The sequence below is a fragment of the Oncorhynchus kisutch genome, linkage group LG17, assembly GCF_002021735.2.
Source record: "Oncorhynchus kisutch isolate 150728-3 linkage group LG17, Okis_V2, whole genome shotgun sequence".
Classification (NCBI taxonomy): Eukaryota; Metazoa; Chordata; class Actinopteri; order Salmoniformes; family Salmonidae; genus Oncorhynchus; species Oncorhynchus kisutch.
Window position 1 is genome coordinate 38,842,513 of NC_034190.2, and position 26,641 is coordinate 38,869,153.

Below are 26,641 nucleotides of genomic sequence, written 5' to 3' on the forward strand. Positions count from 1 at the left end.
ATAAGGAAATCAGTCAATTGATATAAATAAATTAGGCTTGAATCAATTGATTTCACTTGACTGGGCAAGGGAGTGGAGCTAGGCCCAGCCAATCAGAACGAGTTTTTCCCCACAAAAGGGCTTTATTAAAGACAGTAATGCTCCTCAGTTTCATCAGCTGTCTGGGTGGCTGGTCTCAGATGATCCCGCAGGTGAAGAAGCTGGATGTGGAGGTGCTGGGCTGTTGTGGTTAGACGTACTGCCATTCTCTAAAATGACATTGGAGGCAATTTATGGTAGAGAAATTATTCCTGCAGTCAGCATGCCAATTGCATGCTCCTGCAAAACTTGAGACAGCTGTGACATTGTGTTGTGACAAAACTGCACATTTTAGTGACCTGTTATTGTCCCCAGCACAAGGTGCACCTGTGTAATGAACATGCTGTTTAATCAGCTTCTTAATATCCCACACCTGTGAGGTGGATGGATTATCTTGGCTAAGGAGAAATGCTCACTAATAGGGATGTGAACAAATTTGTGCACAACATTTTAGAGAAATACGTTTTTTGTGCATGAAGAATTTCTGTGATTTAAAAAAAGTTTTTACATTTTTTTTATTTCAGCTCATGAAACACAGGACCAACACTTTACATTGGGCATTTATAGTGTAGATAATAAAGTTTGACATTAAGACTACAAAGTTATGTAGTCCATATAAATGATTAGGGGAAGGGATTGTTCAATTATAGTAGTGTTATTACATTTTCCAGTCAGTAACTTTATGCTTTCCACTGTCATGTTTATCTTGGCTAATATTTACGGGCAATTTCGGTTATACAATAGAGCAGAGAAAGTAAAGTCATGACAGTTCAAATATCCCACCTTGTCTTTCTATCTAATTCAGCTGTAGCTCACTGAAACAAACCTTTCCTGAAAAGTTTCATACAACTTTTACTAGAAAAAAGTACTGTAGATTGAATAAAGATATCGGATTTGGGAATGATAAAGACCCAAACAAATTCTTTACAGTTATGATAGTGAAGAAATGTATTTGATATAAACACATTCCAATTTCCAAAGCAGGGTAGCCTAGTGGTTAGAGCGTTGGACTAGTAACCGGAAGGTTGTGAGTTCAAACCCCTGAGCTGACAAGGTACAAAATCTGTCGTTCTGCCCATGAACAGGCAGTTAACCCACTGTTCCCAGGCCGTCATTGAAAATAAGAATGTGTTCTTAACTGACTTGCCTGGTTAAATAAAGGTAAAATTAAAATAAAAATTAAAAATTAGATATTCAAATACAGGACTGCCAAAGTCTGTTCTCACAGAATTAAATACTCCTTTCTTGTTACATTATAGTAAAGTAGCAGGATTTAACCTAGATCTGGCTCTTTTCAGAAAAACACAGATTATAATTTATCGTAGATTTAGGGACTGTCCTGTGATCTATATGTGTAATGAAAAACCCTGCCCACAAAAGTACAGTATTAATCAAAATCTTAACTATTTTGCATTTACAAGCAATAAAACAAGCATGTCCACCTTTTTGAATAGAACTAATAAAGAAACCTCAACATCAATCCATGATTTTACTATAGATACAGTACTACAGAATGAAATGAGTGAAATGAGCCTTTGACTGGCGATAAGGGACAGTATTGAGCTCAGTGTGGCTCGTCTCATCAGAGGCCTCTGTGTTCTCTACCATCAGCTGATTGGCTGGGGAATGGAAACCATATGCCAGACTCCTCCAGTGACTGATGATTTAAATATCAATTAATCAATGGTTCCATCGGGTCTCGGGCTCCTCTCTGAGAGGTATCATGAGAAATAAAGGCTCTGGACATAATTTCCATCGATCTCCTATGTGTCAATATGCCCTCGCAGGGAGCACTGATGTCTTTATGCCCTCACAACATCTCAGTGGTGTTATGTGTGCAGAGTCATCATAGCAGCCATGAATCATCCTCAGTGATATGTTTTCCATCATGCTTAACCCCCTGGGCCCATTTAAAGCTGACCTTTAGCCTCTCTGTCAAATAGCCGTCCTCGTCCATCAGTTTCATATAGAATATTACCTCAGATCCATACAGTTCATGACCTCTAAGCATTTGTTAGGCTCTTGTGGACGGCTAAGTGGCTTTCTCATGGCTCTATATCGTGTACATGTTGAAAGCAGACATACTGTAATGGTTTGACCATTAGTACATTAATACTTTCAGGCTAAGAACTGATATTTATAATATGTATACATCTTCTTTCACTGTACTGCATATCTTTCATATTTTAGGTACTGACTAAACCCAAACGTCTCTGATTACACACAGTTTTTTTTTACGAGGGATTAAAAGCATACCTACTGTAAAACCTTTTGTTTTTCTAGGTTCATGTTTCATCAGGACGGACCAATTAGACGGAGAGACAGACTGGAAGTTGAAAGTTGCTGTTATTTGCACACAAAGACTACCTGCTCTTGGGGTATGTACATTACCTGTTCTCAGTATGTGACTAATATAACTGATAAATGTCATGTTATATTCAGTGATTATATTTTGTGTTATTAAAAACATTATTGTCAGTATTAGGTTGTTTTTAATGATGCATGGAAACCTTATCCTCATGATAGCCAGAATGCCATAGAACACTACCTTCTTTCTCTACGATGAGATGATACTAAACACTTCATATTTATGTTTGTTTTTCTGTCACTACTTAATGTGACCACAGAATTCAAGTTTCAGCAAGTCAACTGAACGATTTCATTACCATATAAGGTTTCCAGTCGATGGGGGATGGCAATCACTTCTTTATTACTTTTTACCCCAATTAAACCCATCCTCCCTACTTATTGTAACAGGATAATTTTTAGAAGGCTGTGGGGTCATTTTAACGTTCAGTGAATTGTGACAAGCTTTTGAGAAGAGCCATACAGTTGTTAACCAAATCATATTCTGTCAATTTGATGAGGTCTATTGAGCTGCTTGGTTCTATTTTATTAGTTATATGTCCCATGTGTTATGATTGAATGATCTTTATACAGGGATAACCTTTCACCCAATAACACTTGAGAGTGAATTGAAATTATGGTGGACAGAGTGGGAAAACAACATTATTCAGTATCGCTATTTGACCAGATTACTAATCGAGGTTACAAATTCTAACTTCAGATACACTTTTCTCATAAAACTCTCTTGTCCACATAAGCAAGTTATTTATTTGAACGTTTGATTCGGAACCCCATTAATTTCCTCTTTCATTTCCTATCTTGATGAGACATTTAGTCTATGTGGTAAGACACTTGCTGCAACTGTGTCTCAGAAAGTGACTCTATTGTGTCTGGCTCTAGAGAGTCTGTATTTCATCCGTGGGAGGCATCTACTGGCAACAGCTCTACACTGGGGCTGAGTAAGATAATCGTCCCCTCCCTGCATGTTCTCACCCTGAGAGCACTATGTGAGCATAACTGAGGGTACCTGGTGCATAGAGGCAGCCTGGCTGAATAATTTAATGTTTACAATCAATTCTATTCCACAAGGGGAGTGGGCTGCAGTAAGATCGGCGACAGGTCACACAACTGAAATGGAGCTTTTGCACCTTTATTTACTAGGCAAGTCAGTTAAGGAAAAATTCTCCAACTTGATACAGTTTTTAAGGGGGTTGGGATAATAGAAGAGAGTAAGGGAGTGTCTGTACTGTATGTGTGTTTGCAGTGACATATTATTTACGTTTTGGGTTGTTTTTTACTGTGTCACACACACACACACTTCTTTTTGCTGACACGATAATCCCATCCTTTTATAGCAGGTGTTATCTTTGGCAAGCCTCACAGGTTTCTTCAACTCCTGACACTTTGATACTCTCTGGGATAGTTAGGAAGGCTTTTTATGAAGGGAAATATTTACTTGATTACTTTATTCAGGTCATTTCTACCCCTCTCTCAGGACCTCTTTTCCATCAATGCTTATGTCTATGCCCAGAAGCCTCAGCTGGACATCCACAGTTTTGAGGGAAACTTCACAAGGGTAAGTGGCTCACTGACATCACACTGTCAAACAAATGTGAAAGGTACATGACATGAACACAAAAATAGGATCAACATCACAAAGGGATATACCACGTTGACAAATGGCAACAATAAAGAATAGTGTGAGCAGCAGCAGTATCTCCAGGAGGCATGGTGCTGAGTGCTGACATCACAGGAAGGTCCTGCCTGCTCTCCTCCATCCGTCCCCTCACTTATTTTATTTTATTAATAGCAGATTAGTGCAGCCCCCAGAGAGAGTAGAGCCCCAACACAGAGGGGCTTTGTGTATCGCCTTCACTCTTGGCGCCACACCAGGCTTAGTGAGCGAGCACTTCCTCTGCTCATTCATCCTCCGCGGCCTTCCTTTGCATAACCTGTACTTTAGGTCCCGGCCATTCCCACTGACCCCCTTCAACTAAACGTACCTATTTATGAGGCTTTCCTTCCTCAAGACGGATATGAAGCTTTGTTTCTTTCAGTGTTCCCTACTTCTACATTCAGTGGCCAGACACTGAGAACGATGTGGGAAATTATGTCAATGTCAGAGTGGGCAAGCATTCAGCCAACCTGCCATTTTATTTTTCATGCACTTTTTCCCCTGTTTTAATTAATTGACCAGATGTGGGCGCTTGGGTATCATAGTTATCATATCAGGCATGCAATTTGAGCTGAAATCGGATCTTCGGCCTCGGCACTCATTCTGACTTGAGCTGTTTTCAGCGTACGTCTTTATTTAAGAGCATCGGGGGTGGGGGTACTACTCTGAATCGGGGGCTTATGTATCACTGAAATCTCTTCTGCAACCCCACCCAGGACTCTTTTAAAGGAGTCTCTTTCCCCACTATTGCCACATCTTGTGAAAGTATCGATAAGGGAGTATGTAGCTACAGTATGTAGCTCGGACCCATGGTAGCAGGTGTTTATGGAAAAGAATGGTACTAAATGGCAGTCTGGTATTCTGACTGCACCATCTGAGGATGGGTGGTCAGGTATTACCCTATAAAGTAACCTTTTACTTCTTGAATGTTGAGCGAAGATAAACATATTTTTGAATTTTCCCCTCTAGGAAGACGGTGATCCACAAATCCATGAGAGTTTGAGCATTGACCACACCCTTTGGGCCAGCACTATTGTGGCATCTGGTAAGTAAAAAAAAAAACTTTATGATAGGTTGACTCTTAAAGCTTAATTGCAAACTTTGGATGCAAAATGAAAATTATCTAGGACATTTCTGATGTGTAGTTGTTTATGACTTGGATCACATTTTCCATCCAACCCAATTACTTTTTGTAGTGAGATACAATGATTCGGAAATGGGAGATTTAAATTCATTTAAAGTAAATGTGTGAGCTTACAGTGTGTAACTTTCTCCTACCTCAGCCTGCTAAGCTTAATTCCCCACACCACAGTTGTCTCTGTAGAAAGTGTTTGACACTTTCTCAGTCATTCTCCACACCATTGATCTGCGGTTTCCCTCTCTCCCTTGGCCTGACCTTGAACACAAAAACACACATCCTTTATTGCCCCCAACCCACCTTTACTTACACACACACACACACACACACACACACCTAACTTAGACCTCTGACATCATTCTTGTAAGGCTTTGTCATTGTCCACCACATAACTCTCATTGGCTTTCATCAGAAGGACACTCGATAGACTTAGGTCTTTGTCTGGGACTGGTAAAGCACTCCTCAGATGATCACAATTTTGCTCTATTAGGTGTGATGAGTCAAGTTGTGAGAAGTTATTCACATACATTGGGGCAATTTTGTTTCTGGTTTCCTTTGACAGCTCTTTGGTCTTGGCCATAGTGGAGTTTGGAGTGTGACTGTTTGAGGTTGTGGACAGGTGTCCTTTATACTGATAACAAGGTCAAACAGGTGCCATTAATACAGGTAACGAGTGGAGGACAGAGGAGCCTTTTAAAGAAGAAGTTACATGTCTGTGATAGCCAGAAATCTTGCTTGTTTGTAGGTGACCAAATACTTATTTTCCACCATAATTTGCAAATAAATTCATAAAAAATCCTACAATGTGATTTTCTGGATTTTTTTCTTCTCTTTTTGTCTGTCTTAGTTGAAGTGTACCTATGATGAAAATTACAGGCCTCATCTTTTTAAGTGGGAGAACTTGCACAATTGGTGGCTGACTAAATACCTTTTTGCCCCACTGTATTTAAATGAAATCTTGTCTGTGCCAAAACCATTTGTCACATTTTTGCCCTTTTATCTTCAGTCAAGGTGATTAATTACATTTGATTTGTTTCCTCACCGAATGTTCTCTCCTAATCTTTCAATAGTTTTCTCTTTACCCTGTTTCTCACCCAGTCGTGTCCTCTCTCTCTTCCTCTTAGCCTTTTTAGTTGGGGGATTGCATGGGCTGTATTTAAGTTTATTAGTGGTCTTGCTCTCCCATTTAAGCTCATTTAATATTAATGGCACATTCGTCTTCTGTAATAAGGGTGCCTTAATGAATCTGCAAATAAAGATGGTGGAGTATCGATTGGCTTTTAAGAGCTGCTTCCATGGGAAGTCCGGCCAGGGACCAGGAGCCTAGCACATTGAACCTCTGTCTGTGAGGCTACAACCATAGAGCATAGCCGCTCTCTGCGCTTTGCATTGTTTTTTTCTACCTTTTAAATATCTAGGTAAGTCAGTTAAGAACAAATTCTTATTGTCAATGACGGCCTTGGAACAGTGGGTTAACTGCCTTGTTCAGGGGTAGAACGACAGATTTTTACCTTGTCAGCTCGGGGATTCGATCTTGCAACCTTTCGGTTACTAGTCCAACGCTCTAACCACTAGGCTACCTGCCGCCCGCTTACTTGACAAAGATGAGTCTGAAATGTGTGTGTGTTCCAGTTAATGAGCAGCATTGCTTTCCTGTCTCTCTGTTTGACAGGCACAGTGATAGGGGTGGTGATCTACACAGGAAAAGAGACCAGGAGTGTACTGAACACGTCCTCGCCCAAGAATAAGGTAAATGTTTTTTGTGTACAGGCAGAAAGAAGTTGGCGATTTGTGTGTGTTTATATGTGCTTGTTGTATGAACAGATAACCCATAACATTACACCAAATATAACCCCTCTATTTTATTTAAAGGGTTTCTTTGGGGTTTTAGCAATGAGGCCCTTTAACTACTTCCCCAGAGTGAGATGAACTCATTGATACCATTTTTATGTCTGCATGTTGTTTGAAGGAAGTTGCTAACTAGCGTTTGCGCTAATGCTAGTTAACAATTGCGCTAATGCTAGTTAACAATTGCGCTATGCCTGGAAGTCTATAGGTGTCTGCTAGCATGCTAGTACATACCCATTGCTAACTAGCATTAGCGCAATGACTGGAAGTCTATGGGTGTCTGCTAGCATACTAGTAGATACCCATAGACTTCCAGTCATTGCGCTAACGCTAGTTAGCACTGGCTCTTGAAACTACATCAAACTTCCTTCATACTAGACACGGAGACACAAAAATGGTGTCCATGAGTTCATCTGCCTCTGAGGAAGTAGATAAAGGGCCTCATTGCCAAAATCCCAAAGTATCCCTTTAAGGCTCCCTTTATTAAAGATGTACAGTAAGCAGCTACAAAAAAACTTAAATGTTGTCATACCATTTATAAAATTTCAGTGGTGTTAGATTTGTAAGATTATAAGCCTCAAAAGTTTCAAGGCCCGTACAGCATTGAGAACCACAGAACTCCTCTCTCCATTCCGCTGCCTTTCTCTAATCAGTAATCAATCACTGATGACCTGTCAATTCTAAAGGTCACCCCCATGCTAATTAACCTGGAGGGAAATTAACCAACCCAGGATTTAAATTACATTTTCAGCACAAAGTTAATCCTGCAGAATCCCCATTGAGCGTTTATTCTCCCCAGAACGAGGAGATTAATGAAAACGCGTTTCTAAATATAAGATTTCAAACCCAAGATCTTCAGATTAGATGGACGTGGGTCAACTGATAGAGAGCTATCGATTAGATCCCGCTGTCTGGCACTGTTTTGGCAACAGTAGAAGGAAGAATATCTCTGGCATGCACTGATATGTGTACAGAGTTCTTACCTAAAGATCTTTGCCACAACCACACTCTTCTGTGTTAACCTTTTTGTTGGTTGACACACTCCTCACTATGGACATTTTTTGACACAAGTTCCTTTTAATAAGATTGCTGATGTTCCCGGTCGAACAGCAAGGGCCAGTGTTTTGTGTAAGCTCCGCGGCTGAGAGGAATTCAATATTTCAAGGAGATGTCAGAAGTGCCAATATGGAGACTGAGATTGGGGAGAAAGTCAATACAGTGTGGCTAAAGTCACAAGAAGGTTTTTGCCTCATAATCTATTGTGACACAAGCCAGCACAATGCACTTGATCTGAGTGACAGGACATCAGGTGTAGCTTCTCTCTCTTTATTTGGATGTTGTTAAAACAGAACATCAACATTCTGTGATGTGAGACATTCCCCAACGTCTATTCCTCATTGAACCCTGTACTTATTATTTCCACTGGTGCTTCACAGAGCACATTGGCAGTTTCTAGAATGATTAACATGATATACAAAAAGATCCGAAATGCTTTCTCTGCTGTTTTGTCTTTTTTCCCTTTTCTTTTATGCACAATCATGTGGAATGTTACTGAATATACTACCTGCTTGTTATTTTTGCCATGGTCTTAGTGTTAGGATTCTTTGCTTTTGCTCAATGAATATGCATGTCTCAAGGCTGTAATTCATCATCAAATTTCACACAAACACAGCCGTGCAGCCAGATTAAATAATTCCTTTCACTTTTAATGGGTTTGGGATGAATGGAGTAAAATATGCACTTTTATTCATTGATAGCATCTTTAGGTTGAGGTAATTGAGTCCTTTCCCCCCCCTGACTGAATGAATAGTGACTTCATCTGATCCTCAGCGAGCCTCAGAAAATGAAGGTTGGTCCATTGTTCAGGCAAAAGGGTATCCTTAGCTTTTCAGCCATTAAACTGTGTCCTCTGTCTTAAATTTTTCTTAATTTTAATCTACCAAACCCCCTATTTTTCTCAATAGCTCAAGCATGAACCTTGTAGTGAGGCACTGGGGTGGGGGGGATATTTCTTCCCCCCTTTACAGCGGGGGTTTAACTACAGCAGATAAGTCACTCACTGCTCTCTCAGTGCTCTCAGTTCTCTGGGGAATGGGGCTGGTAGGGGCTTAGCAGCACTGGAATTCACCTGCTTTATATACACACCCCATCCTCCTCCTCCCCCCTTTTCAATCCAAGTTCCTTTATTTAGGGGGAGATGTTATGGTTTGCTGTTTTTGTTTGCATGGTGCGGAGATGAAAGACCTCTGTGTTCGGTGCTTTGCTGCGAGCCCTGCCAGAGAGGGGAAGGGCACTTCTTTTTTTGACATCATTTTCCCACATGCTCCATTGGCTGAGCGATGCACTTGAGAAATAAAAGAAAACTTCGGACCTTTTGAAGGAAAAGCCATTTCAATATGGGAACTTTCTCTTTTTTGGCTTCTTTTTGTGGTATTCAAGGAGGTTTGTGACAATTCAGTTTATGGTTTACCAGGAAGTGCCACCAAGAAACTCATCTCTGCCCAACAACACGGTTTGCATGATAAAAGACTGCAGTGGAGACTTTCGCTTGATTATTCTCGTGTTCTTCACCCTTGACGTAATAAGGTTGAGGAACTCATTATGCTAGGAGGGGATAAAAAAAATATGTCCTCTTGAAAGTGAGACTTAAGGAATGGCTTAAGCATTATTTGCCTATCAGTAACTAGCTTTATAAGTTCATACACTAGGGAGCCTGCTGTCTCTATATGAAGGAATACTTCTATATGAATGCCTCTGTCGATCCTACAGCTATTGTCAGCAGTAATCATGCGCCTATGAACCTGAGTTATACTGTTAGTACACAGTGGACTTCAGTGCTATCAGCTCAAACACAACCATCACCGTCATGTCTCTCTCTGATGAGCCTAGCAGTTTAGCAATAAAAACAATCAATAATCCCAGAAAAGTGCTAAAACATTGTCCAGATCAACATATGTATCCTAAGAAACAATTCACTGTATCACAATTCCAGTGGGTCAGAAGTTTACATACACTGCCTTTAAACAGCTTTGAAAATTCCAGAAAATTATGTCATGGATTTAGAAGTTTCTGATGGGCTAATTGACATCATTTGAGTCATTTGGAGGTGTACCTGTGGATGTATTTCAAGGCCTACCTTCAAACTCAGTGCCTCTGCTTGACATCATGGGAAAATCAAAAGAAATCAGCCAAGACCTCAGAAAAAAAATAGTAGACCTCCACAAGTCTGAATCATCCTTAGGAGCAATTTGTGTGTGTGTAGGTAAGTAAATAAATAAAACAACAGTAAAAATACATTTCAAAAAAGAGTAGCAAGGCTATATACAGACACCTGTTAGTCAGGCTTATTGAGGTAGTATGTACATGTAGGTATCGTTAAAGTGACTATGCATATATGATGAACAGAGAGTAGCAGAAGCGTAAAAGAGGGGTTGGGGGGGGCTAAACGGGTGATGATTTAGCACTGTCGTTGCACCAAACCTACCCATAAATATCAATGCCTTTCTTTAAAGTCAATACACAATTATTTATTTTTAAACCTGCATATTTAGTTAATATTGCCTGCTAACATGAATTTCTTATAATTAGGGAAATTGTGTCACTTCTCTATTTATTTTATTTTATTTCACCTTTATTTAACCAGGTAGGCTAGTTGAGAACAAGTTCTCATTTGCAACTGCGACCTGGCCAAGATAAAGCGTAGCAATTTGACACACACGTGTAACACAGAGTTACACATGGAATAAACAAAACATACAGTCAATAATACAGTAGAACAAAAGAAAACAAAAAGTCTATATACAGTGAGTGCAAATGAGGTAAGTTAAGGAAATAAATAGGCCATGGTGACGAAGTAATTAATATAGCAATTAAACACTGGAATGGTAGATCGGCAGAAGATGAATGTGCAGGTAGAGATACTGGGGTGTAAAGGAGCAAAATAAATAAATAAATACCAGTATGGGGATGAGGTAGGTAGATAGATGGGCTGTTTACAGAGGCTAAGTACAGGTGCAGCGATCTGTAAAATGCTCTTAAAGCTAGTGAGGGAGATGTGAGTCTCCAGCTTCAGAGATTTTTGCAATTCGTTCCAGTCATGGAAAGCAGAGAACTGGAAGGAAAGACGACCAAAGGAGGAAATGGCTTTGGGGGTGACCAGTGAGATATACCTGCTGGAGCGCGTGCTACGAGTGGGTGCTGCTATGGTGACCAGTGAGCTGAGATAAGGCGGGGCTTTAACTAGCAGAGACTTGTAGATAACCTGTAGCCAGTGGGTTTGGCGACGAGTATGAAGCGAGGGCCAACCAACGAGAGCGTACAGGTCGCAATGGTGGGTAGTTTATGGGGCTTTGGTGACAAAACGGATGGCACTGTGATAGACTGCATCCAGTTTGTTGAGTAGAGTGGCTATTTTATAGATGACATCACCGAAGTCAAGGATCGGTAGGATGGTCAGTTCTACGAGGGTATGTTTGGCAGCATGAGTGAAGGATGCTTTTTTGCGATATAGGAAGCCGATTCTAGATTTAATTTTGGATTGGAGATGCTTAATGTGAGTCTGGAAGGAGAGTTTACAGTCTAACCAGACACCCAGGTATTTGTAGTTGTCCACGTATTCTAAGTCAGAGCCGTCCAGAGTAGTGATGCTGGACGGGCAAGCAGGTGCGGGCAGCGATCGATTGAAAAGCATGCATTTAGTTTTACTTGCGTTTAAGAGCAGTTGGAGGCCACGGAAGGAGAGTTGTATGGCATTGAAGCTCGTCTGGAGGTTAGTTAACAGTGTCCAAGGAGGGGCCAGAAGTATACAGAATGGTGTCGTCTGCGTAGAGGTGGATCAGAGAATTACCAGCTGCAAGAGCAACGTCATTGATGTATACAGAAAAGCGAGTCGGCCCGAGAATTGAACCCTGTGGTACACCCATAGAGACTGTCAGAGGTCCAGACAACAGGCCCTCCGATTTGACACACTGAACTCTATCAGAGAAGTAGTTGGTAAACCAGGCGAGGCAATCATTTGAGAAACCAAGGCTGTCGAGTCTGCCAATAAGAATGTTGTGATTGACAGAGTCGAAAGCCTCGGCCAGGTCGATGAATATGGCTGCACACTAATGTCTTTTATCGATGACAGTCAGGGTGTATGCAGCAGTTTGGGCCGCCTGGCTCATTGCGAACCGTGTGAAGACCATTTATTCCTAACACAGGCCGTAATTAATTTGCCAGAATTGTACATAATTATGATATAACATTGAAGGTTGTATGGCAAATAAGTCTGGCTGCACAAACGATTGGCAAACGTACTTCAAATTGAGAAATCATGTGACTAAACTGAATAAAAAGAAGAAATGGAGTCACATGTTGTGACGTGATTATTAATATTGTGATGAACACTTTATCGAATAATTGCCTACTACATTTAATTATTACTTTATTAAATGAATCATGTAACAACTTATTAGGAATTTGGGGCACCACGGGAAAGGTTGTTTACCGAGTTACTATCTCCCGACTTAAACTCTAAAGATCTATAAATATCTCTTACATTAATAACAGTCCATTCTGAATTATTACCTCAGTGTCAATCTGAACATCGCATAATTCTGGATATCTGCACAAACCCTAGCTTAAGTGATGAATCAGCGATACACAAATTGGCTTAATTACTTATTTACTAACTAAATAATCACACAGAAATGCATAAACACACTGTATAGGTTATTGATTACTAACATAATAGAATGTTAATAGGTCCCTACTGGACTAGCAAAAGCATGACCGTTTGGTTACACCATGGAAAAGGAGGGGTGGTAAGGAGAGAGGGCGACAAAAAGAGTCAACTTGTTGTACATACATTTGGAAGCTACGCTCACTGGAATATGAACATTTAGCACCCTAACAACCGCTCATTCAGATTACAAATGCAACATATATTTACACGTAGATGTCTTTCTCTGTCGTCTCTCTGAAACCACTCGATCTGTCTATGGGGAGTAGTTTGATTGCAAATAGCTGTGCAGCAACGCTCTCCATCCAACCTGAAAGAGCTTGAGGGGATCTGCAGAGAAAGAATGGAAGAAACTCCCAAAATACAGGTGTGCCAATCTTGTAACGTCATACCCAAGAAGATTTGAGGCTGTAATCGCTGCCAAAGGTGCTTCAACAAAGTACTAAGTAAAGAGTCTGAATACTAATGTAAATGTAATTAATTTGCAACCATTTTTAAAAAATCATTATGGGATATTGTGTCACTTGAGGGTGGAAAAAACTATTTCATTTTCAAATAAGTCTGTAACGTAACAAAATGTGGAAAGATTCAAGGGGTCTGAATAATTTCGGAATGCACTGTAGATTTTATTGGACTCCAACTAAGACTTCGTAAGATGGGACTGACCAACAATTCTCTGTGTTGGAAATGCCAAAAAGAAACTTGGACATTTTTACATGCAATATGGGAATGTACTACCTTTCTGTAAGGATATTTTGAAATATCCAGAGAAATGGTTGGGCTTAACAATTCCAGTTTCACTGATACAGTAGGGCAAAAAAATATTTTGTCAGCCACCAATTGTGCAAGTTCTCCCACTTAAAAAGATGAGAGGCCTGAAATGTTCATCATATGTACATTTCAACTATGACAGACAAAATGAGAAAAAAAATCCAGAAAATCACATTGTAGGATTTTTTATGAATTTGTTTGCAAATTATGGTGGCAAATAAGTATTTGGTCAATAACAAAAGTTTCTCAATACTTTGTCATTGCCAACAAAGGGTATATAACAGAGGTCAAATGTTTTCTGTAAGTCTTCACAAGGTTTTCACACACTGTTGCTGGTATTTTGGCCCATTCCTCCATGCAGATCTCCTCTAGAGCAGTGATGTTTTGGGGCTGTTGCTGGGCAACACAGACTTTCAACTCCCTCCAAAGATTTTCTATGGGGTTGAGATCTGGAGACTGGCTAGGCCACTCCAGGGACCTTGAAATGCTTCTTACGAAGCCACTCCTTCGTTGCCCGGGTGGTGTGTTTGGGATCATTGTCATGCTGAAAGACCCAGCCATGTTTCATCTTCAATGCCCTTGCTGATGGAAGGAGGTTTTCACTCAAAATCTCACGATACATGGCCCCATTCATTCTTTCCTTTACACGGATCAGTCGTCCTGGTCCCTTTGCAGAAAAACAGCCCCAAAACATGTTTCCACCCCCATGCTTCACAGTAGGTATGGTGTTCTTTGGATGCAACTCAGCATTTTTTGTCCTCCAAACACGACGAGTTGAGTTTTTACCAGTTTTTATTTTGGTTTCATCTGACCATATGACATTCTCCAAATCTTCTTCTGGATCATCCAAATGCTCTCTTGCAAACTTCAGACGGGCCTGGACATGTACTGGCTTAAGCAGGGGGACACGTCTGGCACTGCAGGATTTGAGTCCCTGGCGGCGTAGTGTGTTACTGATGGTAGGCTTTGTTACTTTGGTCCCAGCTTTCTGCAGGTCATTCACTAGGTCCCCCCCGTGTGGTTCTGGGATTTTTGCTCACCATTCTTGTGAACATTTTGACCCCACGGGGTGAGATCTTGCGTGGAGCCCCAGATCGAGGGAGATTATCAGTGGTCTTGTATGTCTTCCATTTCCTAATAATTGCTCCCACAGTTGATTTCTTCAAACCAAGCTGCTTACCTATTGCAGATTCAGTCTTCCCAGCCTGGTGCAGGTCTACAATTTTGTTTCTGGTGTCCTTTGACAGCTCTTTGGTCTTGGCCATAGTGGAGTTTGGAGTGTGACTGTTTGAGGTTGTGGACAGGTGTCTTTTATACTGATAACAAGTTCAAACAGGTGCCATTAATACAGGCAACGAATGGAGGACAGAGGAGCCTCTTAAAGAAGAAGTTACAGGTCTGTGAGAGCCAGAAATCTATCTTGTTTGTAGGTGACCAAATACTGATTTTCCACCATAATTTGCAAATAAATTCATAAAAAATCCTACAATGTGATTTTCAGGATTTTTCTCATTTTGTCTGTCATAGTTGAAGTGTACCTATGAAAATTACAGGCCTCATCTTTTTAAGTGGGAGAACTTGCACAATTGGTGGCTGACTAAATACTTTTTTGCCCCACTGTATGTCTCTTGGGCGATAGAACAGAGTTACTTAATGAATTTGTGTGACGAATTTGCACTGATCATTGTTGGTATGGTTACAGCAGCTAGAGTAATCCTTAGAATTTGGAAGGGTCATGCCACTCTTACTCTGAAACAGTGGATATAATCAATGTTGGAGGTTAACATCTTATGAACAAATGCTTGCTAGGATCACTTGTAGAAACAACAATTCTAGAATCTGGATACATTTTTATTTGTAATGTTATTTCTAAGACTGGGAGTTGATGACTTGAACCCTTTTAATTCTGTATTGTAGCTTGTGAGATACTATTTGACTGTGTGCTATGTTGGAGGATATGCCTGGATGTCATGCTCAATGTTTTTATGCGGTACAATGTTTTTTTTATTGTTAACAAAAAAATAAACTGTACTGTAAATTATATAAATTCATCACAAAACCCACTGATATTGCCAACTAGTTTTTCATTGGCAAGCAACAAACGCTGACACTACACATCCAAGTGTAACTGAACAAATTCTGAAAGACAATCATTGTAATTTTGAATTCTGTAAAGTGAGGGTAGGAGGTGCAAAAAGTGTCTATCGACAATGACAAGCCACCTGGATCTGACGACTTGAATGGAAAATTAGTGAGGATAATATCGGACGATATTGCCACTCCTATTTACCATATTTTCAATCTAAGCCTACAAGAACGTCTGTGCCCTCAGGTCTGGAGGGAAGCAAAAGTTATTCTCCTACTTAAGGAGAGTAAAGCCCCCTTTGCTGGCTCAAATAGCTGACCAATCAGCCTGTTACCAACCCTTAGTAAACTTTTGGAAAAAATTGTGCTTGACAAGATACAATGCTATTTTACAGTATTCAAATTGACAAGACTTTATGCATACTTATAGGGAAGGGCATTCAACATGTACGGCACTTATACAAATGACTGAGGATTTGCTGAGAGAAATTGGTGATAAAAAGATTGTGGGAGCTGTTTTGCTGCGCAGTGTGTCTTTTGACATCCATCATAGTCTGCTGCTGGGAAAACTTGTGTTATGGCTTTACACCCCCTGCTATATTGTGGATAAAGAGTTACTTGTCTAACAGAACACAGAGGATGTTCTTTAATGGAAGCCTCTCATATATAATCCAGTTAGAATCAGGAATTCTCCAGGGCAGCTGTCTAGGCCCCTTTACTTTTTTTGATATTTGCACATGACATGCCACTGGCTTTAAGTATGCGGATGACTCAACACTATACACGTCAGTCAATACAGCAAGTGAAATTACTGCAACACTTAACAAAGAGCTGCAGTCAGTATTTAAATGGGTGGCAAGAAATGTTAGTCCTAAATATTTCAAAAACAAATAATTCACTAAACCCTAACCCTCAACTAAATGTTGTAATGAATAATGTGTGAATTGAGCAAGTTGACATGACTAAACTGCTTGGAGTAACCCTGGACCATAAACTATCATGGTCAAAACATATTGATATAACAGTAGCTAAGATGGGGAGAAGTATGTCCATAATAAAGTGCTGCTCTACTTTCTTAACAGCACTATCAACAAGGCAGATCCTACAGGCCCTAGTTTCTACCTTAACAATATCAACAAGGCAGGTCCTACAGGCCCTAGTTTCTACCTTCTTCACAACACTGTCAACAAGGCAGATCCTACAGGCCCTAGTTTCTACCTTCTTCACAACACTGTCAACAAGGCAGATCCTACAGGCCCTAGTTTCTACCTTCTTAACAATATCAACAAGGCAGGTCCTACAGGCCCTATTTTGTACCTTCTTCACAACACTGTCAACAAGGCAGGTCCTACAGGCCCTGGTTTCTGCCTTCTTAACAACACTATCAACAAGGCAGGTCCTACAGGCTCTAGTTTCTACCTTCTTAACAACACTATCAGCAAGGCAGGCCTTAGTTTTGTCGCACATGGACTACTGTCCAGTCGTGTCGGGTGCCATAAAGAGGAACTTAGGAAAATTACAATTAGCCCAGAACAGGGCAACACGGCTGGCCCTTAAATGTACATGGAGGGCTAACGTCAATCTCTCCTGGCTCAACGTAGAGGAGAAATTGACTTCATCACTACTTGTATTTGTGGGAAGAATTGACATGTTGAATGCACCGAGCGGTCTGTTTTAAACTACTGGCACACAAGCTCAGACACTCCTGCATACTCCACAAGACATGACATCAGAGGTCTCTTCGTAGTCCCCAAGTACAGAACAGTCTCGAAGGTGCACAGTGCTATTTAGAGCCATGACTACATGGAAATCTGTTCCACATCAAGTAACGCATTCAAGCAGTTAAATCAGATTTAAAAAACAGATACAAATACACCTTATGGAACAGTGAGGACTGTGAAGACACACACATGATAACATAAGCATTATACACACACGTACACATGGATTTTGTGTTGCAGATATGTGGTAGTAGAGTAGTGACCTGAGGGTACACAGTTAATGTGTTATGAAATGTAATGTTTTTAATTGTATATAAATGCCTTAATATGGCAGGACCCAAGGAACAGTAGCTGCTGTCAATGGGGATCCATAATAAATACATGCATGCATAAAGAGTCAACAAAACCAAGCATATCTAGTCCCAGTGGAGGATTTGTCTGTCTTTAACCTCTGAACCCTGACCTCTTTCACCTCAACAGGTGGGTCTGCTGGACCTGGAGCTGAACCGCCTTACCAAGGCTCTGTTCCTGGCTCAGGTTGTCCTGTCTATTGTCATGGTAGCGCTGCAGGGCTTTGTGGGCCCCTGGTTTCGGAACCTGTTCCGCTTCATCGTGCTATTCTCCTACATCATCCCCATCAGGTACAGCACATAGAGGTACACACAGTATAGATGGTGTATCTAACTATGGTACAGCATGGCATCCATTTCACTGCTCTAATTAGTCTTTGACTCTTGTTGGGTAACATTATTATTTTTTGTTTATTAACCCCTCTTCGGAGGACAAATTTCGTAGTTTTTTTTTACAGCTTTTTTGCTACATATACATTTCACACACATGGTACTTTTAAATAAAGCAGTCACATAACTATAATACATTACCAAACATAAGCTCTTTAATCTCAGCCACTCTCAGCCCATCCCACCTATCACCATGTGCCATATATTTTTCAGTTGTGCTGTGATGTTTTACATTTTTAACCTTTCTAATCGTATATTATTGGGTGACATTGTTTGAGTAGAATCATGGTAGTTGGATTTAATTTAGCTTGCTTAAAACATGCACTGCTCAGAAAAATAAAGGGAACACTTAAACAACACAATGTAACTCCAAGTCAATCACACTTCTGTGAAATCAAACTGTCCACTTAGGAAGCAACACTGATTGACAATAAATTTCACATGCTGTTGTGCAAATGGAATAGACAACAGGTGGAAATTATTGGCAATTAGCAAGACACCCCCAATAAAGGAGTGGCTCTGCAGGTGGTGACTACAGACCACGTCTCAGTTCCTATGCTTCCTGGCTGATGTTTTGGTCACTTTTGAATGCTGGCGGTGCTTTCACTCTAGTGGTAGCATGAGACGGAGTCTACAACCCACACAAGTGGCTCAGGTAGTGCAGCTCATCCAGGATGGCACATCAATTCCAGCTGTGGCAAGAAGGTTTGCTGTGTCTGTCAGCCATGTGTCCAGAGCATGGCGGCGCTACCAGGAGACAGGCCAGTACATCAGGAGACGTGGAGGAGGCCGTAGGATGGCAACAACCCAGCAGCAGGACCGCTACCTCCGCCTTTGTGCAAGGAGGAACACTGCCAGACCCCTGCAAAATTACCTCCAGCAGGTCACACATGTGCATGTGTCTGCTCAAACGGTCAGAAACAGACTCCATGAGGGTGGTATGATTGCCCAACATCCACAGGTGGGGGTTGTGCTTACAGCCCAACACGTGCAGGACGTTTGGCATTTGCCAGAGAACACCAAGATTGGCAAATTCGCCACTGGCGCCCTGTGCTCTTCACAGAGGAAAGCAGGTTCACACTGAGCACATGTGACAGACGTGACAGTATGGAGACGCCGTGGTGAACGTTCTGCTGCCTGCAACATCCTCCAGCATGACCGGTTTGGCAGTGGGTCAGTCATGGTGTGGGGTGACATTTCTTTGGGGGGCCTCCATGTGCTCGCCAGAGGTAGCCTGACTGCCATTAGGTACCGCGATGAGATCCTCAGACCCCTTGTGAGACCATATGCTGGTGCGGTTGGCCCTGGGTTCCTCCTAATGCAAGACAATGCTAGACGTCATGTGGCTGGAGTGTGTCAGCAGTTCCTGCAAGAGGAAGGCATTGATGCTATGGACTGGCCCGCCCGTTCCCCAGACCTGAATCCAATTGAGCACATCTGGGACATCATGTCTCGCTCCATCACCAGGAGTTGGCGGATGCTTTAGTCCAGGTCTTGGAGGAGATCCCTCAGGAGACCATCCGCCACCTCATCAGGAGCATGCCCAGGCGTTGTAGGGATGTCATACAGGCACACGGAGGCCACACACACTACTGATCCTCATTTTGACTTGTTTTAAGGACATTACATCAAAATTGGATCAGCCTGTAGTGTGGTTTCCCACTTTCATTTTGAGTGTGACTCCAAATCCAGACCTCCATGGGTTGATAAATTTGATTTTCATTGATAAATTTTGTGTGATTTTGTTGTCAGCATATTCAACTATGTAAAGAAAAATGTATTTAATAAAAATATTTCATTCATTCAGCTCTAGGATGTGTTATTTTAGTGTTCCCTTTTTTTTGAGCAGTGTATTTTGCTTAACTTCTTGACGCTACCCATTCCGTTAGTGGGATAATTTTCATCAGCAACCGCTGAATAGCATAGCGCAACAGTCAAATAATATTACTAAAACATATTAATATTCATGAAATCACAAGTGCAATATTGCAAAACACAGCTTAGCCTTTTGTTAATCCACCTGTCATCTCAGATTTTGAAATTATGCTTTACAGCGAAAGCAATCCAAGCGTTTGTGTAAGTTTATCGATAGCATGGCATAACATCATGTACACTAAGCATTAAGTAGCTAGGTCACGAAAATCAGAAAAGCAATCAAATTAATCGTTTACCTTTGATCTTCGGATGTTTTCACTCATGAGACTCCCAGTTACACAACAAATGTTCCTTTTGTTCCATAAATATTATTTTTATACCCAAAATACCTCAGTTTGTCGTGTTATGTTCAGAAATCCACAGGAAAGAGCCGTCACAACAACTATATTCCAAATAATATCCATAATGTCCACAGAAACATGTCAAACGTTTTTTTATAATCAATCCTCAGGTTGTTTTTAAAATATATATTTGATAATATATCAAACGGGTGTTTAGGTTTTTCAAACACACCAGGAGAAACAATGGCCGCTTTACTCTGTAGCGCAAAACCCACTCTAAGAGCCACCCCCTATCCACTTACGCAATGTGATCTTTCTTGCTCATTTTTCAAAATAAAAGCCTGAAACTATGTCTAAAGACTGACACCTTAGGGAAGCCATAGAAAAGGGAATCTGGTTGATATCCCTTTAAATGGAGGCAATATTTTTACAGTTTTGGAAACTTTAGAGTGTTTTCTATCATAATATGACAATTATATGCATATTCTAGTTTCTGGGGCTGAGAAATAGGCAGTTTCAAATGGGTACGTTTTTTAGCCAAAAACAAAAATACTGCCCCCTACACGCAAAAGGTTAACACATATTTGACACTGACCTCTGTTTATTTGTATCTGCAGCTTGCGTGTCAATCTGGACATGGGGAAGTCGGCCTACGGTTGGATGATCATGAAAGATGAAAACATCCCTGGTACTGTAGTACGGACCAGTACCATTCCCGAGGAGCTGGGCCGCCTGGTGTACCTACTGACTGACAAAACAGGTGACAGGACACAGCCACTGTAGTATGACCAAATGTAACCATCAGGGATGCAAGCATGTCGCTTTTCAGCGATATTCACTGTTTTGATGTCAAAATAGGCCATCCACATGAATTGTGTAGATCTGTGTAATTTCTCATTTCGAAATCATTGACTGTGCGCAGAATGCATCCCAACGCATCCTACAAAAAGAATGTCAAAGAAAGGGTTGTCAGATATGTGATGTGAGTGTGGTGCTGAAATAAAACAAATTGGCACATAGGCATAGTTGGTCGGGTTTACCAGAAGGTCTATTAAAGTGTGACTTTGTTATAGAGTTTCTTGGCTATTTACATAGTTTTGCTAGGTTATTTTTCAATGTTAGTTTGCGATTGATGCAACTGCTAACTAACCAAGAGATGTCAGAGATTCTCGACAGTTACCATGGCAACCTACCGTCCTTAAAGGGGCAGGTGAACATTTTGTTTCTCACCTAAGTCACTCATATTTGAGGGTACAATGTGCTTGATTGAGCATGGAACACTCAAAACCTTTTATTCATTAACTTTCATGTCTTATTATTAAATCCCTCAAATACTTCAAATAATATTGTATTGGTCGCATACACATATTTAGCAGATGTTATTGCGGGTGTACCGAAATAGTTGTGTTCCTAACGCCAACAGTGCAGTAATATCTAACAATCCACAATAATACACATATAAAAAGTAAAAGATTGGAATTAAGAAATATAGGATGAGCAATGTCGGAGTCCTGAATATATGTACAGTTGAAGTCGGAAGTTTACATTTAAACTCAGTTTTTCACAATTCCTGACATTTAATCCTAGTAAGAATTCCCTGTCTTAGGTCAGTTAGGATCACCACTTTATTTTAAGAATGTGAAATATCAGAAAAATAGAGTGATTTATTTCAGCTTTTATTTCTTTCATCACATTCCCAGTGGGTCAGAAGTTTACATACACTCAATTAGTATTTGGTAGCATTGTCTTTTACATTTTTTAACTTGGGTCAAACGTTTCGGGTAGACTTCCACAAGATTCCCACAATAAGTTGGGTGAATTTTGGCCCATTCCTTCTGATAGAGCTGGTGTAACTGAGTCAGCTTTGTAGGCCTCCTTGCTCGCACACGCTTTTGCAGTTCTGCCCACACATTTGCTATAGGATTGAGGTCAGGGCTTTGTGATGGCCACTCCTATACCTTGACTTTGTTGTCCTTAAGCCATTTTGCCACAACGTTGAAAGTATGCTTGGGGTCATTGCCCATTTGGAAGACCGCTTTGCGACCAAGCTTTAACTTCCTGACTGATGTCTTGAGATGTTGCTTCAATATATCCACATAATTTTCCTACCTCATGATGCCATCTATTTTGTGAAGTGCACCAGTCCCTCCTGCAGCAAAGCACCCCCACAACAGGATGCTGCCACCCCCGTGCTTCACAGTTGGGATGGTGTTCTTCGGCTTGCAAGCGTCCCTCTTTTTCCTCCAAACATAATGATGGTCATTATGGCCAAACAGTTCTACATTTCTCCAAAAAGTACAATGTTTGTCCCCATGTGCAGTTGCAAACCGGTAGTCTGGCTTTTTTATGGTGGTTTTGGAGCAGTGGCTTCTTCCTTGCTGAGCGGCCTTTCAGGTTATATCGATATAGGACTCGTTTTACTGTGGATATAGATACTTTTGTACCTGTTTCCTCCAGCATCTTCACAAGGTCCTTTGCTGCTGTTCTGGGATTGATTTGCACTTTTTGCACCAAAGTATGTTCATCTCTAGGAGACAGAACCAGTCTCCTTCCTGAGCGGTATGACGGCTGCGTGGTCCCATGGTGTTTATACGTGCATACTATTGTACCTTTTAGGCTTTTGGAAATTGCTCCCAAGGATGAACCAGACTTGTGGAGGTCTACAATTGTTTTTGCTGTGGACTTGGCATTTTTTTTCCATGATGTCAAGCAAAGAGGTACTGAGTTTGAAGGTAGGCCTTGAAATACATCCACAGGTACACCTCCAATTATGTTAATTAGCCTGTCAGAAGCTTCTAAAGCCATGACATAATTTTCTCGAATTTTCCAAGCTGTTTAAAGGCACAGTCAACTTAGTGTATGTAAACTTCAGACCCACTGGAATTGTGAGTAAGTGAAATAATCTGTCTGTAAACAATTGTTGTAAAAATTACTTGTCAGGCACAAAGTAGATGTCCTAACCTACTTTCCAAAACTATAGTTTGTTAACAAGGAATTTGTGGAGTGGTTGAAAAATGAATTCATGACTCCAATCTAAGTGCATTTAAACTTTCGAGTGTGTGTGTGTGTGTGTGTGTGTATATGTATGTCTTGATGACAGCTTTGCACACTCTTGGCATTCTTCAAAACTGTTGGAAAAGCATTCCAGGTGAAGCTGGTTGAGAGAATGTCAAAAGGGTGGCTACTTTGAAGAATCTGAAATATAAAATATATTTTGATTTGTTTAAAACTTTTTGGGTTACTGCATGATTCCATATGAGTTATTTCATAGTTTTGATATCTTCACTATTATTCTACAATGTGGAAAATTTGTAAAATATAAAGAAAATCCCTGGAATGAGTGTGTGCCCAAACTTTTGACTGGTACTGTATATGTGTGTATATGGAATGTATAGACAATATCGACAGTATATGGATAGAATATGTAGTATATCTGAAGAATAGTATATTTACGGCGATGTCATGATGAGCCCTACTCCCCCTTACACCTGGACACTATTTTTATATCTGTATTACGGACTTGTTATTCTCAAATGTTCTTGCACTCCACATGGATTTTTCACTCATTTCCGTGCCCAAAAAATGTGGTCACCTTTTGGGGCCCTCACCTGTTTGCACCCCTGAAAATATAGAATTCACATGAGATTGTTAGTTAATTTCTCTTTTGTTTATTCTACATGTTTTCTTTCTCTGACTCTTTTAGAACAAATGAGTGTCCTTTCCAAGAACCAAACCTTATATCAAAGTGATCAACTCTGGGGGTGGTCCCGACATGCTTCTTTGTCTTACCAGGCAGAGTAGGAATAGATTAGCCAGCCTCCTTACCTATTTATCCCAGTTGATAGTTAAACCACATGGAAAGGAAGCAAAAAACGATCAATCCATTAGAATTGGATAACCTTGTGGGCCCGTGATGTTATTGGAAGGTAGTTGCCCCCTAATCAGGTTTACGCTGTATCAATACACATTCTGGCAAGCAGCATCCATTAAACGAGAGCCGCTGCCTCCATTTTCAGTAGTTTTTAGTCGGAACACTCAGTATCTCTTGAATGCTGTGTTGGGTTGGTTGGGGAGGACAGGGAGTCCATACGGCTAATGAGATGCATGATGGTACGTGGTCATTAGGCATTCTTCTGAGAGACTCTCGCTCATTAACCTGTTGTTTGCCTCTAATACAAATCTCACTTCATTCTGCTTTGTGAATTGAAGGCACTCTGACACAGAACGAGATGATCTTCAAGCGGCTGCACCTGGGGACAGTGTCCTATGGGACGGACACCATGGACGAGATCCAGAGCCATATAGGGCAGTCATACGCACAGGTGATCCCACATTCTTAGTGTTGTCCTAAATGGTTCACTGAATTTGAGAAACTTTAGTAAACATGTGCAAACATCACCTGTCATTTAGGGGAATAAACAGGAGAAAGATTAGCTATTGATCTCTTTGTTTTATTAACTTTCATAGGTACCAGGAGAGATCATGGCTCACAACTCCTCATAAAGAGACACTTAGTTGAACCTCTCTCTCCACTACTTCTCCTCTTGGCCTTTTCATTGTTCATTCAAGCTCAGTCCCTGAGCGTTACACTGACATACAGTAAAATACAGCGTTCCCTCTAGGTGGTTGATCTCTAGATGAAGGCATGACTGAATTATATTGTTCACACTCAGGCAGGCCCCTAACAGCTGTGCTGAGGATGGAACCATCTGCCTGCACTCTGTTTAAGCTTGGCTAATGAAAGATGAGTCTTTTTAGCACATTACTCAATAGCAGCTAGCGCTTCAGCGCCATTGATTTGTCGTGCTGGTGTGTTTCATGTTCCCTTTATTACTGAGATGACAGAGAGGGTCAGAGGTTGATTGTAACGTTACGTGGAAATCTATCATAACCTCATTATAGGTCCCTGCGGGTAATGGTTTGTGACAAACAAAGGGCATATAGATATCAATGTGTGAAATTGAATTATGCAGGCATCTGTAAACATTATGTAATTCATAGGAATAAATCAATTTAACATCATGTGCAAAGCTATGGTGATGCCATTGTTACATTGAATGTACACTATAGCGTGCAGTTGTGTACAGATCTGCCAACTCGGTGGAAGTAATCTATTAACTACAGATGTCAATGTAGACATCAAATAGATCAAATAGATGTTTATGTTTTAATCAGACCATTTTTTTACCCACCCCCGGTGTAAGTGATTGAAACAGAGAGAGAGTGAAGGGTTTTCTGAAAAGAGAGAGAGAGGTATGAAATGAAACATGATGTTAATGGCAGCTGGCAATAAAAGGAGCTCTCATAACTTGACTGACCACCTCTCCCATTCTTCATAGTGAAGTGAGCACTCCATTGTAGTAGGCTTGCTGAAGTGTTTCCATTTTGCGTCTTTGTAGGAGTCTCTCTTTCTAGCAGCAATAAGGGTTAATAAGGCGAAACCATCCGCTTGATGTGTTCCACTGAACTCTGTCAAACCTAGCTGGCACAGTAGGCTGCCGTGAGACGCCACTGAGTTGAATTGATGGGAGTTGTCAGAGAACATGTTTTGGAACATTCAGATAGAAATATGCTATGTAGAACAAGCATGCTAATCCGACATGTAGAACAAGGAGTCATGTCGATTCTAGTCATGGCATTTCTATCTGCAACATTCGAGAATGTTTGGCAACTGAATGTGGCCCAGTGCTATTTGGAATTCCCTATAGGGAATGTCTGTTTTTCATGTCATCATAGTCCACTCCCTGTATGCAGAATAATAATAAATGTGGTGTACTTTGCCTCCACAGCCGAGCTCCCAGACCCAGAAGTCCAACAGCAGCAACAGCTCCTCCCCATCTAGGAAGCCCCAGCCAGCCCAGGCCCCCAAGGCGGCGGCCCCCAAGGTCCGCAGGAGCGTCAGCAGCCGTATCCACGAGGCAGTGAAGGCCATCGCGCTGTGCCACAACGTCACGCCCGTCTACGAGTCCCGCGCCAATGGGGAGACGGAGTCCACTGCCGCCGAGGCCGACCAGGACTTCAGCGACGACAACCGCACCTATCAGGCCTCCAGCCCTGACGAGGTCAGCTCTAACTCCACCGAGTTGTATTTATTACTCACACCAAAGCAAAATGTTTTGCAACAGAATACCGAAACAAGCGTTTCTTATTGGACAAGTACATGTAGCCCCTCCCTGTTTCAGTCCATTGTTTTCCATTTAGTCGCTACTGAATACAACCCCGGTTTCTATCTGATGTCCGTCTTCAACACGAAATTATATTTGTAGTTTGTCATAATGGCCATTCCATTGAGGCCCAGGTT

At 41.1% G+C, this 26,641-nt stretch overlaps 1 protein-coding gene across 2 annotated transcripts in view; it reads left to right on the forward strand.

Annotated features, from left to right (window-relative positions):
* The window catches only part of atp9b (ATPase phospholipid transporting 9B), a 54,131-nt gene that overhangs the window by 9,051 nt on the left and 18,439 nt on the right, over positions 1-26,641 (forward strand). For both annotated transcript variants that reach the window (XM_031793786.1, XM_020505726.2), the window contains exons 8-15: positions 2,362-2,456; positions 3,920-4,000; positions 5,069-5,144; positions 6,910-6,986; positions 17,865-18,025; positions 20,958-21,100; positions 24,550-24,662; positions 26,130-26,402. In XM_031793786.1, the coding sequence (XP_031649646.1) occupies positions 2,362-2,456; positions 3,920-4,000; positions 5,069-5,144; positions 6,910-6,986; positions 17,865-18,025; positions 20,958-21,100; positions 24,550-24,662; positions 26,130-26,402 (1,019 nt within the window). The remainder of the gene's footprint in view (positions 1-2,361; positions 2,457-3,919; positions 4,001-5,068; positions 5,145-6,909; positions 6,987-17,864; positions 18,026-20,957; positions 21,101-24,549; positions 24,663-26,129; positions 26,403-26,641) is intronic.